Source organism: Triturus cristatus, chromosome 5_1 (assembly GCF_964204655.1).
Source record: "Triturus cristatus chromosome 5_1, aTriCri1.1, whole genome shotgun sequence".
Lineage (NCBI taxonomy): Eukaryota > Metazoa > Chordata > Amphibia > Caudata > Salamandridae > Triturus > Triturus cristatus.
This window is the reverse complement of record NC_140587.1, coordinates 576,208,167-576,223,532: the sequence shown is the minus strand read 5'-3', so window position 1 is coordinate 576,223,532 and position 15,366 is coordinate 576,208,167. Positions and strand designations below refer to the sequence as shown.

The 15,366-nt window shown below is 44.8% G+C and overlaps 1 protein-coding gene across 1 annotated transcript in view; it reads right to left on the bottom strand.

Moving 5' to 3' along the window:
• The window catches only part of ARFGEF1 (ARF guanine nucleotide exchange factor 1), a 1,069,199-nt gene that overhangs the window by 480,816 nt on the left and 573,017 nt on the right, over nucleotides 1-15,366 (bottom strand). Inside the window, exon 14 of the mRNA XM_085605493.1 lies at nucleotides 799-1,000. Within this exon, the coding sequence (XP_085461619.1) occupies nucleotides 799-1,000 (202 nt within the window). The remainder of the gene's footprint in view (nucleotides 1-798; nucleotides 1,001-15,366) is intronic.

Here is a 15,366-nt window from a genome sequence, read left to right as displayed (position 1 = left end):
TGTGTCAAAGGTTGAGGATAGTAATTGTCTTTGGTACCATTTTAGTTCCCGAGTAATTATTAATAAAGCACTGGGTAATGGCTGCCTCTTCTTCTATGAGAACTAGCTGTGACTGAGTCTTTGTGTCTGTTTGGGTAAATCTTCAATCTATCCTTAGGATTGTGAGCAGTATGGCAGAAGAGGATGTAGTGCTGTAGTTAGTTAAAGCTGTTACTCCTAACTCAAAATATATTTCCAACTGAGCCCCCTGTCTCAATTACAGTATTTGAGAAGCAGTCAGGAGTCTATTACAGTAACAGGAATGGAAGGTTCAACCTGTAGAGTGTGAAGAAGGACTATTTTGAAATTGTTGGGATTAGGACATGTAACTCTGTCTGATGGAAGAGACATTATCTCAAACAGCTAGGACTGTGATGGGGAGGACGTGCACTCAGAGCAAACAAAATGACTGGCAAGTAACCAAGGCATTAACCTTCAAATCCAGCTTTATCCCATAAAATATAAAGGCTACTCATGTCTTCCATTTGCTATGCTTTGTGCAGTAACATATTTTCAGCACTCATACTAGAAACCATCCACAATATTTACTTATTTAAAGAGATACAATGTATAATAAAAGCTATAAGGCAGCTGTATATCAAATACAAAAAGTAGTTTGCATTTAATCTCATTCTAAAAGAGAAATGTTGAAAGCACTTCATTCATTAACACAGTAAGTGTAGTCCACCAAGAAAAATATAGCACACAACAAGAAGGCTCTCAGGAATTTATTTAGAGCTAAAGACAAAAGTTACTTACAAATCTATTCCTTGCTCAATGATCTCCTTCTGTTGTTTTAGGACCTCAAACTGCTCAGGATTGTCAGTACCAGACATCTGTGTACTGTAGCTGCCAATGCCCGATGAAGCTGTAGAGTCCAGGGAGTTTAGACTTCCATATCTGTTAATGGTCTCAGGGTGTTTAGTGTCATTTGTCTCCTGTTCTACAGGCTTTTCCTGACCTTAATCAAAGATTCAAACAAAATAATACATTATTTATGGTTACCACAATAAATGTAATACCACATGCATTTGAAACTGTACCATTAACGTGTAATTTCAACAATTTAGATCCAATTCACATATTCCATGCAGGCAACTGTGGTAAATCATACAAAATCGTATAAAGGGGCTTGAAATACAAATTCAAAAACTGTAAAATTCCCAGCTTAATGTGCAAAATAATCAATGGTGGAAGTGGGTGACCTTTTCCTCCAAGATGGTTGCTCTTCTGGGTGGAAGAAATGAAGACGACTGACCCAATGCTCCTCTATGTATGTATTTTTTCTATTTCTGAATATTTTTCATTACATGAGGCTGGTGAGACAGCTAATGAGGCCTATGAACCTGACTTAAAACGGTTATCGGACTGAGAATAAGGTATATTTTATGCCCTAGCATTACAATTCATCAAAACTTTGCTTTATATATATCAAATAACTATCATACAATTAGTGATACTGGACTTTGAAAATGTAATTTACTCTAACTCTTTCCACCTATCTGGATCCGCAGTGCATTAAAAAGTGAGTTAAAAGAAGCAACAACAGGTGTTATTTTATTTCTTCATTTAAATAAACATAATTATTTAATGTTTAAAAGTTGGTGACAAAGTTACAGTTCCTATAGTCTGCATTTATTGCTAAGTAACGCCCATGTATCACAGGTAAGGCAGAAAGATCAAGATGCACCCCAGGACATAAACTATACTCAACACTTTTACATAAATTCTTGAATCATTAAAGAAAACTTGTTCGCTGCAGACATTTAACCTTCATATACTAGAATCTAAAGTTGAGAGGAATGGTGTGAATGTTTACTTAAAAAAAGAAAAGCAGGAATTAGAGCAGTGGTTAAATATATATGTAACTTAGCTCGTGTTTTGGGGAAACAATTCAGGAAGTACTTTTCCTTCAAATGGCTAGCGTCTCCTCTGGGTTTAGGCATTTCGAAAAATGTTTAGATGTTCAGGGGTTCTGGGTGCTTCTTAAAACTGAATTTGATGATGCTGGACAGGCAATTAAAAGCTCTGCTGTAGCCATATAAAAATAGTAGACTGGATACTCGGACAAGATAAAATGCAATGACAGTCCGTGATAATTTCCAGTCTGCGCTCATCAAATTTCAGTTAGGTTAATTAATTCACTAGCTATCTCAGAAACGATGCAAACGCCCCATTGCAAAGTACTATATGGGTTAATTTTAAGTGACGGAATTCCTAAATTAATTTTTGAGCCACTCCGGGGTGGTTGTTGACAGCAATCTACAATGTGTTTTATACTTTTTGTAGGTGGTGTGTTTTTCAAAGTACCATATAGATGTACTATTATTGGTGACTACACCCCTCCTAGAGCCACACGAGTTTCCTACAGAAATGCATTGAGTCAATGAATCCTTTTATTTTTTTTAGTTTTAAAGTTTGAAAAACCTTTATTGCAAAAAGTTGTACGGTACATCAGTGTGATAGTGAACACCATATCATATTGCACATCAGGACATTTGTATAGAACACCTTCCCGTACCAGAATAAACATGTAGTTAACTCGCCCCCCCCTCCACCCCAATAATTTTGATGCAGGCTCAGTAGTCTCATGTTACAGTCCGATACCTGTCGGCACAGTCTATTAGCATCTGACGTAGTCCACCTTTTACCACAGAATATGCGCAGGTCAAAGCGACATTAAATACTCAGGACCCCCAGGTACAGGAACCCCCCCACCCTCCCGGTATCCCAGAACACTCACAGCTTACAGCATAAATAGGTTGCAACATACTCAAACCACAATCTCAGTTCTGCTGCTCTGGCGGTGAAAAGAATCCCCTCTCAGGTTGCCCCTCCTGCAAGGCCAAGAATCGGGAGTCAGATTCCGTCTCACGATTTGTCTGTGAAGCAACCTCCCCGTCTACCTCTTCGTTTCTCGCCGCCTGCGCTATCAGATATGAGGTTAATGGACCCCAAATATCCTTTGGGCGCGACTTAGTGGGCAGGAGTTCAGCATACTTGTGCATGTGCTCTTGCCAGGTAGTCATCGAGTGAACCCAATCTTTAAACTTGGGAGCCCGGCCCCTCCCCCATCGACATGCCACTTGCCGTTTTGCCAATAGCAATCCCATTGCTAGGATTGTTTTATATTTTGTATTAACAGTTTGAATCAGTCCCAAGAGGACTAGTAGTGGGCAGGGCTGCACCCGGGCCCCTATCGTGTTCAAGATACCATCGAACGTCTGCGCCCAGAATTCCGCCACCTAAGGGCAGCTTCATGCCAGGTGAAAAGAGTCCGCCCCCTCCCGCCTACAACGCACACATAGATCATTGTCCCTAAGTTGGAGTCTGTAAAGCTTGGCTGGAGAATAATACAATTGGTGCAAGAACTTAAAATGAATAAGGCACAGTCTACTGTTACTAGTAATTGCCACAGTCTGTGTACAGCCAAGTTGCCACTGGTCATCTGTCAGCGGGGTATCCAAATCTCTATCCCACTCACTTCTGGCCCGTACAGGGCGGGTGGGCACTGCTTTCTGTGTGTGTTTGTATAAGAGAGATATAGCGTGTTGGGGGGGGGGGGGGTTCTTTCTGCAAAAAAGCATGCAGAGCAGCTAATGTAACTGGCTCTGTAGGGAAATCAGGGGTCACTGCCTTAATACTCTGTCGGAGTCTGGTATACAGAAATGTGTCCATAACTGTTGGTGTGTGTGTTCCAAAGAATTGCTCCTTTGAGCGAAACTGCCCCGCTATATAAAGGTCCCCCCATGTGGAGTATTGGAGGCCATCGAGTAGCTTGCAACATATTCCCTCACACATTACACGTATCAGGGGATTACGCGATAGAGACATTTTGGGGGAGTATAACACAGGGTTCCCCAGCTTACGGGCTATCCGATGCCAGGCCAGTATAGTACAGTCCACAGTTGATGGATCACGAGCCCGCTCCCTCACTGCAGTGAACATATAGCCTGATGGTGGGGTCAGAGCCATATATCCAACTTCAACCGCCAGATGCAGCATAAAGGGCAGTGGATGGAACCAATAGGTTGCAAAATGGGCCTGTGCACAATAGTAATAAAATTCAAAATCTGGAACTTCAAACCCCCCTTGATGATATGGCAGCATAAGCGTGTTAAGGTTAAGGCGTGCTTGCTTCCCACCCCATATAAGCCTCGTGAGTTGGGTTCTGAGTGTACTAAAGAAAAAACTCCCTGGATGATATGGAATATTGACGAAGAGATATAAGAGCTTCGGCAACAACACCATCTGCCATAGTTTGTTCTCATCAACGCTTCCTTATCCCTAGTAATATGGACGCCCATGTATTTCAAGTCATCAGATTCCCATATTAGGGGGTAGTCCATCTGGTATGGCAGGGTATTACCTGTTAAGGGAAACACAGCAGACTTTGACCATTTGATTTGTACTCCAGATATAACGCTGAATTTAGTTATCTCCCGTAGTATGGGATTCAAATTGATTTGGGGCTTCTTCACATATAACGACATGTCATCTGCATATAGCGAGATAAGCAGTTGCCTAGAGGGGTAAATCAATGCTTTATCATTGTGGTGCTGGCGGAGCTACGCTGCCAATGGTTCAATTGCAAGAGAGATCAAAATGGGGGACAAAGGTCACCCCTAGCGCGTGCCCCTTGAGACAGCAAAGGGGGGAGATTTGGCTCCATTCAAGAGCACCGACGCCACTGGCTGGCTATAGAGCAATCGTATCCAGTTAAGGAAAGTAAAAGGCATCCCCATACGCGCCAATACACCAAGCAAGTAACCCCATTCCAGGGAGTCAAACGCCTTGGTGGGGTCAAGGAAGACCGCCACAGCCGAACAGTTAGGGTCAATATCTTGTAACACTGCGGCAAGGGTTCTGAGGTTATGCAACGTGGCTCGATTAGGGATGAACCCCGCCTGGTCAGGGAGTACCAACCGCTGCATCAGCAGACCCAGCCTGATCGCCAAAACTTTACCCAGTATTTTAGTATCACAATTTAATAGAGATAGGGGTCGGTACGAGTCGCAGGACAGAGGGGTCTTCCCGTGCTTCAATAACGAGGTTATTAACCATTCGCGCATGGTTCTCGGTAAGCTACCCTACTTTAATGCCGCATAGAATACCTCTTTCAAAATGGGGGCTAGAATCGAAGCATAGGTTTTGTAAAATTCTATGGGCAGCCCATCTGACCCCGGGGCCCGACCAGATTTCATCAGCATAATAGCCTCTGTGATTTCGTCTACCTCCAATTCCAAGTTTACATTTTTTTGCTGATTATCCCCCAACTAAGCTAGAGCAGTATCCTCAAAATATTCAGGCAGGTTAAGCGGGGTGCCCCTCTGGGAAGAGAACAGAGTTCTATAAAAATCGCTAAAAGTGGTCAATTAGTCAGTGAGATTTCTGTGTGTAGTACCTGGCGCATCTTGAATCTCCGTTACATAGTTAGAGAATCTAGGGGGCCTAATCGCTGCTGCCAGTGCCTTCCCCGGTCAGTCACCCTCCCCGTATTTCCTTGCCATGTGCGGTTTCCCCCGAAATTTACATTCCCTGTCCGCTATCTCGCCATATTCTGTCAGCTTGCTGCGTAAGGTAGCTCTAAGTGTGTGTCCATCAGTACTGACGTTCACGTCCTGCTCCAATTTTTTAAGCTCTGCTTCCAATCTAGAGAGGTCCCTGCGCAGCCCCCACCCCCCTTGGACAAGCACCATCCACGAACCGTCACTTTGAACGCTTCCCAGACAGTAGTTATACTGGACACAGCGTTGCGTTCAAAGATATCTCGGATATCTCCCTCCAGTTCCGTTTTAAACACCATGTCATGCAAGTGTGCCGGGTTGAGACGCCAACTATTGTATGGGGAGTACTGCAAGGGGGCATGAAGCTCTGCCACCACAGGGGAGTGGTCCAAATACGTTCGGGCTAGGTGGGTCGCACCACGCAGCCAGTGCGTCATGCCAACCGATATGAGCATGTAATCTAATCTGGCCCAGGATGAGTGGACCGTGAGTAGTGTGTACCCTCCTGCAGCGCAGGATGTATGTGCCTCCAAGAGTCGAGTAGACGGTTATCGGTTACTTTATCTCTCAGTGTTCTGTGAGTGAGTGTGGAGTGTGCCGACGCAACCCTAGATCTATCCAGCCGCGGTTGCAGTACCGTATTAAATTCCCCCCCCCCCATATGACATAGGTGGTGCCTATCTCTTGGATTCTACTCCACAGCCGAATAAGAACTTGAGGGTCATCAGTGTTGGGGCCATAATAATTAGCGAACATTACATCATAGGAATGGAGCCTTCCCCAGGTAAGACAAAACCTACCGCCAGCGTCTGTGTCCATCCCACCAGGTACAAACAGCATCCCCCTTTTGAATAAGATAGCAACCCCACAAGAGTAATTGGAGTAGCATGCAAAGCAGTGGTGTGAAGCCCACCTCGAGGCGAACAAAGCCTCAGTTCCAGGTTGAGGTTTCCTGTAACATAGCCACGGTGATATGGTGTCTGTCTAAATACCCAAGTATCTGCCTCTTCTTCCTGGGGTTATCCCATGATGCGATCTTAAACCCATTAATATCACGTACGGTGTCTGTTGTTGTGACTGCTATAAAAAACTGTGCTCAACCCTGCATCGTGAACTACTATAAGTTGTACAAACCATAAACCTGTAACCGTGCACCACCCTCCCACCACCCACACCGGCTTCACCAACATGCCGGGCACATTAACCCTCCCCGCCCAACCAACCATCCGTAGTCCACATTTGCTCTCCCTCGTTACCATATAAATGCGGGTATGCCCTCATGGGGGAACGCCAGGGGCTCATGACCCACCCTCTCCCTCCTTACTTTCACCCACTCACTGCTTCGCTTGGAAGCGGGCAGCTGCCGCGGGACAGAGAGGAGATGCCAAGCAGGACAGTTTACCAATTGCATAAGATATAATAATCCATCACCAGTTGTGAACCATTCAGCATAAGCAAGATATTGCGAAGATTCACAGGAGAATCAATGCCCATTACAGGCCTTAGTCGGGGGTCCGACAGTGGAGAGTGAGATCTGGAGCGACTCCGTGCCTCCGACGTCTTGGACGCCGCCCGCCGATGCTGTTAAGGTAGTCTTCAGCCTGCTGTGGGTTCTGGAAGAAGTGCTGCTTACTCTGATGCGTTAACCGCAACCTTGCCGGGTATAGCATAGCACAAGGGATGCCCTGTGTCTGGAGCTTTTTCTTGACTGCAGAGAACTTACGTCTGGCCTCCTGAACTGATGGTGTGAAATCCAGATAGAACGCCAAGGTAGTAGTTTATTTTCACGAACCAGGCGCAGGACCGCATCCCTGTCCCGATAGTTCAGAAACCGGGCTATCACCGGTCGTGGCGGCGCTCCCGGGGTTGGCGAGCCCCCAGTGATCTGTGCGCTCTTTCCACCGTAAGGTGTGTTGAAAAGGAGTCCCTGTCAAATAGGTCCGCCACCAACCTTTCAATGAAGTCTTCCATGCGGCCCACATTGGTGGATTCTGCCAGGCCAAGGATGCGGACATTATTTCTTCGGGAGCGAGCCTCCAAGTCTTCGTTTTTATCGGCTATTATCTTGAGCAGCTTGTTCATTTGCGATAATTGCCCCCTACTTGTGGCAGCGCCATCCTCTAGATCCGAAACCCTAGTCTCAGCTTCCTTTTTTTGCTGCTCATGCTGGTCCAGTTAGTTGACCACAGCCTCCATGCGCATGTTCATTGTGTCAATTTTAGTGCCTATAGTCGTGAGACTTTGCTTCATACCCAGCAGAAGGGCCTTCCAGTCATCGTCTGGCGCCTCCGAGTCATCCGAATCTGCATGCTCCTGCGATGTCAATTTGGGTGCCCTACGCGTTTCAAACGGGAGTTTGGTTTGCTTGGCGTCCCTGCGCCCCATCTTGCAACGCTGTAAACAGTGCAGTGGCTCCAAGCAGAACTTCCAGTGATGTCACTTACGTCAGTGGCCACCGCAAATCAGGGATGACAACTGCCCCTCTTAGAGCAAAGCGACCAATGCCATCTAATACGTGCCTAAACATCGGCCTCACGGCGACAAGCTGAATTAATATCTGGCCCGCCTACCTCTCAGACAGCCTTAGTAAAAATAAAGCAATGCCCACCTAGAATACTGGCAAAAGGTCGCTCCCAAGTTCCAGTGGTGCCATAACCAAGCTGGGGCTCTTAATGCTAAAAGGCACTTCTGGGAGGTCCAGTGCTCCACGAGGGTTCCAGGGGGGTATGTAACGTCGTAGTTCCCCACTCCTGTCAGCTATGATTATCCGTCCTCCCCCAGGAGTGCAAATCCACTGCAGCACATGCAGCACAAAATGGTCGCCAGGTTCAGTCTACACTTCAACCACAGTAGCAGGTAAATAGTCAACGCCGAGTAGGGGCCACAGGCTCAGCACATCACAGGCTGCCGACCGGGGATCCCACACAGCTCTCCTCCTCAACCCCAGCCAGACCTCTGGGGAAAGCGTCTCCACTTCAGGCTGTGATGGGTCAGGCAGGTAAAATGGAGGCTGCCCCTGTCAGTGCGCGCGCAAGCAGCACAATGGCGGCACTGACCTCAGGCTCTGCATATCAGGACGATCTCATGAAGCCAGCGAGTGTGCCCTACGAACCCTCCCGGGGCTCCATGAACTGTATCTCAGCAGCTTCAATGAATTCGCGTCGCGGGCCTTCCGCTCCGCAGCAGCACGTGTCTCCGGTCTCGGGGCTCCGGTCCGCAGCTCCACTCGTAGCTTCAGGTGTCGGAAGTCAGCGTCAGTGTCCGCACGCGCCCCCGTACCGACCTCCGCCTCCTAGCCTCGGTAGTCCGCCAAGCAAGGCGGTAGGCGCCAGCCGCCAACGCGCCTCTTTCTGAGTTGCAACTCTTCCGCCGTTGCGGCCTCGGGCTTTCCCAGCTTGAGCACCGGCAGTCAGGCTCCGCACGGAAGCGTGGAACGCCACCCACAGCAATGGCAGCAGCACATCAGGCAGCTTCCCCAGGCAAGGCACATAAATTTAGTATCACCAGCTTCAACATCACTTCAACCAGCTCGCGGTGACTTCAAATATTCATTTCCCAGATTCAGGATGTGTTTAAAGTATATTTTCCTGCTCGGCTAGGCTAGAGCCTCACAGGCAAGCGGCCATCTTGGATGTGCGCCACCTAGCGCCCCCAGAGTCAATGAATACGTTTGAGGGTCATAACAAGAAAGATCGTAAAATGGGCAATTGAACTACACAGATGTCCTTATTATCTATGCTCCTTTTCTACTACACATACAAATCCCCACAAAATTCGACAACTTCCATTAATATCAGTTCTGCTCAAAGAAAACAATTCAACCAACAGACTATCTCCCACAGCGATTCCACTATATCTTGTCTGCAGAAGTCCCTTTCCTTTGCTACTTTTCCTTGAGATAAGTAGCTTACCTAAGGCATGAACTTGTTAAGCTTTAGATGTTAGGTGCTGTTACTGTGTACAGTTATTGTTTGTGAGAAGTGAAAGTGAATTATAACTTGTACTGCTGTTAACTTTGCCACTTTCCCTGTGGGTGCACGTTTGCAGCACGGGCCATGCTGTAGGGTAAGCTCTGCCAGGGTCACGTCCGTCAGTGTGGCACGCTGGAAACTTTTGACCTGACGTGCCCCCACTCGATTGGCTTCAGGTGGTATGGTTGGTTGGCAAAGTTATTTGATGCTTAATCTATCAGAGAAGGCTAGGGAGAAGGGTAACCTAATAGACATGAATGTTCGGTGATATGGTTAGTTGGCAAAGTTATTTGATGCTTAATCTATCAGAGAAGGCTAGGGAGAAGGGTAACATAATAGACATGAATGTTCTGGCAGATGTGGAGACCATGTATTTCTTAGAGAATGACAACTGGATGTTTTTGGCTGAAAGGTATAAGGGTTCTTACTTAAAATTGTTCCTAAGCTGGGAAATGTGGCTGCCTAATGGCCGTTGTGTGGCTTCAGAGCAGGTCTTTAATTTATCTTCTATTATGAAGATGCCAACGGTCTTAAGAACTTATATCCCCAAGAGAATACTCGGTCTTCCCCCTGGGCACTGGAATCTGTACAGGGAATCCATTTAGAGTTCTGTGGTAATCAAGTTCAGAGAGATGCTCCTTTTTACATGTACTTTTTCATGGAAAGAGTCAGCGAAAGATGTGTGAAAACTCCCTAGAAAGGAAGCAAATACTGTGGCTGACACACACATACTCAGGTTTTTACGCAATCTGTTTCTGGTCAACAAAAAAGGATACAACAAATCATGACTAGTCAAATTTGAAAGAGTTGAACCAGTAGTTGGTGTATTGACACTTCACAATGGAAGCCTGCACCTTCTGGAAAACATGTTGTGGATACGAAAATTGGGGAGCCTTCTTGGAGGTGAAGGACGCATATTTGCCTGTTCCTATTTAGTAATCATACCAATGTTTTCTTAAGCTCCTGCAAAGTAGGCACATTCGGGAGTTTTCCTAGCGACACTTTGGGCTCTATACATCCCCTTGGCACTTTACAAAATTGCTGAAGCCAGTAACAGCTTTTCTGAGGTGTCAAGGGATTTGCATAATATATCTGGATGATATGATTTTTATGGAACAAGAGAATCTGAAGCAGTACATCAATATGGTGGTGATGCTATTTAGACACTAGGATTTGTTTTCAAATTTGACAAATTAGTCTCCAGAGTTCAGTTCCTGTATTTTTTTTACTTCAAGGGCTATTTGACTGCAGTGGTATTAAGACTGCCTTTCAAGAAGGTTCATGCCATCAAATGTAGATTTACATGACTTCAAAGAATACCTCAATATCACTGATGGAGTTTGCACAATTGGTGGGTTCCTGGTCACCTTCGGGTCAAGTGATTTTTTTGGGCCTGTTACAATATGATTTTCAGTTGATAAAAATGTATCATTTGTTGGGATGCCTGGAATCCGTGTCCCATTTTCAGAATACCCCCGGACATGGAGATTGAGTCAAGTGTCAGTTGCTTGGGGTGGGGCGCACATTGAGGGGCAGTATCAGCTGGTAGAATCTTTTACAATAAAACCCTGATGAGACAAGGTTTGTTCCTATTTACTGCTGAAGACAGACAACATAGAGGCCTATGGGGACACCATGACCAAACGTCTGTGAAAGCTGGTAAAAAACATTTGGCATATTTTCATGGAACATCGAGTATTGGTGGTAGAAAAATATTTACCAGGGTTGAAGAACCAGGTGGCAAAATAGAACTTGGTCAATTCATGTATCCGAATAATTAGAGGCTGGATCTGAGAGTAGAGAACAGCATGTAGGGAATAATCAGTGCCGTATCACTCAGAACTGTTCATGTTCTGTCTCATCAAACGGAATGAGGAGGTTTTACCTTTAGAGGCTGGAACCAAGACTGGTCAGCACAGATGCGTTCTACAAAAGGTAGGGAACATGTTGCCTTTTTGCCTTTCTGAATGATCACTCAAACCCTGGAGCTGGTAAGGAGACGATAGGGCCAAACTGATCTAGATTACACTGATTTCGATTACACAAGGGTTGTTTATGAATCTTCTGGAACTGTTAAATGAATTTCTAAACCATCAGCCCCTGGCTCCTCCTCTTAACAAGATTTGAGCCTGATCAAGCAACAAGATTCCAGCTTCATGGGCATGAAACTAGGTACAAACACCAACTCTGTCTCTTGGTGTAAGTCAATTACTGCACAGTAACCCATGGTGTTCAGATCTCGTACAAAATATTGTGATAAGCAACAGCCTTTAAACATTGTCAGATGCCCATGCAATTACTGAGAAAAACTAAATATGACCGTTCATAATAACTGGCTTAAGAGGTGCACGTTTCCAGAGTTTGCATTAATTTATCAAAAGATAAGATGAGAATATGACAAGTGCAAACATGAACAGCTGGACAAAGTCAGGGCATAAAGTATTTACCTCATGATTATAAAAAGAGGTTTTTAAGTAAATTGGTAACTTGATTGTTGAGACTTTCTCACAAATGGAAACCCTGGCAGTTATGAGATGCAGCTCAGAACACTCCAATATGGTACCCACTATTGTGAATCAACAATAGACTGATCTGAAGCGTGATGTCATCACCACATCACATAGTCACGCTCATGCAAGTGTGTCCTGAGTAATGTCTTACTGCCTATCACATAGGGAACAGGGCAGTGATTTGTTCCCTATTGGAATCATCTCCTTTAAATGGCTTTAGAAGTAGGGAGGACAACAACAAGGGTTCATTCATATCGAGTATGGATTTTCCTTTACTTGAAAATGACTTATGCATATCTGTGTCAATGCCAGTTTCTATTTTTATTTTTTTTAAAGATACTCCAATGTGGCTGGCTGTTAGGTGTAATCAAGAATAAGTTTATGCTGTTCCTTGTAAAGAAGAAGTTATAGAGTCACGGAAGACAGTGGTCCCATGGGCCCCATGTAAAGGGAATATTAATGGGAGTCCATAATTTGGATAGTAATGCCCTCACACACCTTTGCAGGTGTCATGCTTCATCATCTGGGCTGCTCCTCGTCGGGTCGGCGGTGCAATACCCGACGGGCTCCCTAAAATTAGGCGCTCTTTAACGGAGATCTTTTTATCCAATGCCGTATGGTGAAGTGCGGGTGTGGGGCCAATGTTGTGTAGATGGGGTGAGTTAAAATAGAACTGGGAGTACCGAGGTAAATACGTTTTTTATTCTGGGGGTCTCCTACTCTAGTTAAAAATGGAGAGCAAGGTACTAGATTGAGTATAATGTCTCATGTAGTGTATCCTTGGTCTGTTAAGTGTAGGTCAACATGTTTCTCGCTGTTGGACAAATATCCATGCGATTCTTCAGGACCAAAAAAGGAAAAAATAACTATCTACACATGAGCTGTGTGGTATTACTCACAGTAGTGGTGCTTATTGGTTAGAATGTCTGGATCTACCTATTCAGGGAGACAGAAGAATGTATGGATTTCTTTCAGAATGAGAAACAATACATAATCATCCTAGACGCAGTCTCAAAGTGACTCTGGCTTCTAATCTTTAGCACACGTGTAGTGAACATAATTACATATAGAGAAAAACATTAAAATGAACACACTTGGTGGTGGATCTTCACAGTGAGCTAATGTGATTCTAGGCCCCTGTAGGATACCATGGTGTAGCAGCAGAAATGGTTTGGGTACTCACCCTATTCAGTATAATCCCCAGGCATCAACAGTACCCGGTGGAGTAAGCATAACAAATTGCTCCTACAATGTTAGGACTAAACAGAGAAACAGTTATGCAAATGGCTGTATTTAAAATGACATAACATTGCGCAAAGACCTAGCTAGTCTAGAGTAGTTGATCATTCGAAATAGTGGGGAATCTCCAGTATTCTAACGTGCCCCGTGTTGTCATTTCCTTTTGTTTAGAAGGCATTAGGGGAAAGTCAGAAGTTATCTATATCGCTCCGTAAAATATAGAGTTTTAAGTTAAATGCTTGACCCTCTTAAGACTCCTCCGTAAGAATGCAGTCTAGCTGAGTCCCCGGGTATTTAGTCCCTTGTATCTAGGAACCCGTCGTTCTAAAAGTTCAGAAGGGGAGCGGTAGGTAGTATGCAAACGGGTCAGTGTCATTGAATGGCTTATCTGGTGAGGAATTTGCAAAGTGAACAACAGACAATTCAACACGCCGAGTATGGGAAAACTCGGAGAAATGTCAAAAGTGGTTTAAGGAAGAGATATCACCTGCCGGTCTTACTCACAGTTTACGTTTGTTATGCACATCAATCGACCTGCCCTATCCACCGAGTCCGGGAGGTGATGAAGTCTATCCCTCCTTCGTTTTTAATCATTAGAGTGTACCACGTGTCCCCGGGTGTGGTTTGGGAGAGGGGTTGTTCCTCATCTCGTAGCCACGTAAAACGTGGCGGACATATTGTAATGGTGACGGGATACGAAAAAGTGGATAGGAACACAAATATCATTTATATTATGTAGAAGGACGTGTGGTTTATAAATAAGGTCCTGCTTCTTTTGTTGATGTGGTAGTGACGCAAAATAATATAGTACAACAATTAGCTGTCAGTTTTAATTAGGCCGTTGTTTAAAATTGTAATGCAACATAGTGTAGAATCGGGATAAAGTACTCGGTTAAAACAACAATAGCTAGAGATGGAAGTAAAAAACATATTGGTCAGTGGAAAAAACTTCCCTCCAAGGCCCGTTCTAAAACATAATGTGTGCACTGGGATGTAGTGATTGTGTCAGCAGCCTTCTGCATGTGGTGATAACTACTCGCGTACGTCGGGGTTTCAGATATGTCAGTGACAATAAGGTGTTATATTTAACAGGGTACAATAACCACCACAGCTTGTATGGTATGCCGAAGGTCTAGATTCGAATGGAGCTCCAAGGAATATCATCATTGAGCCCTTTGTCATGTGTTCTTTAATGAACAGATTGGTTTTAGAAGGGTTCTGCGAGGCTTCCAGAACCACCCATTTTAGGGAGTCTCGAGAATGCTCTTTTTCCAAAAAGTGGACGCACATTTTAGTATTGTTTTTTCTACATCGGAAAGTACTGCAATGTTCTGAAATGGGCACTTTAATGGGGCGGGTGGTCATACCCACATAGTAAAGGTCACAAGGGCAAGTCAGTAGATAAATACAATTAGCTGTGTTGCAGTTTGTATGGGTTCTCATTTCCCAAGTGATTGTCTCATTCAATGTGATGGTCTTGTGTACAGAGGTAAAGGCACAAGCTGCACAATTGCCACAAGGGTAATGGCCAACAACAGCTGGTAGTTGCCAAAGGGTCCCCTGTCTGTTAGTGACTTTTTGCTTGGGTCTGGTGTTAATAAGTATATCTTTTAGATTCCTTGATCGCTTGAACGCGAATCGCGGTGGCTCCAGATGTAAGGACCCAGTATTCAATATACTCCAGTGTTTTCTTAACACCTTGGGAAGTCTATTTGAAGTAGGTGTAAAGGTTGTGACGCAAGTGACTGTCTCCTGCAAGGCCATCTCTTTGTCTCTGGGTTCTAAAAGAGCTTCTCTGTTATTATTATGTGCTCGCTTTCTAGCAAGTGCAATGCTCCTTGGTGGGTAATCTCTCACTGTCAGGTTACTGATCAGAATTTCTGATTCAGCCTTATATTCGTTAACTGTGCTACAATTCCTTCTTATCCTTAGAAATTGGCCAAAGGGTAAGTTTTCTTTCAGTGATTTAGGGTGGTAGCTATTAAAGCTGAGAAGGTTATTCCGATCTGTACTCTTCCTGTACATGGTGGTAGCTAGGTGGCCTCCCTCAATTTTGATTGTGAGGTCCAAAAAAGATATGGCTGTGGGTGAAGTGGTAAT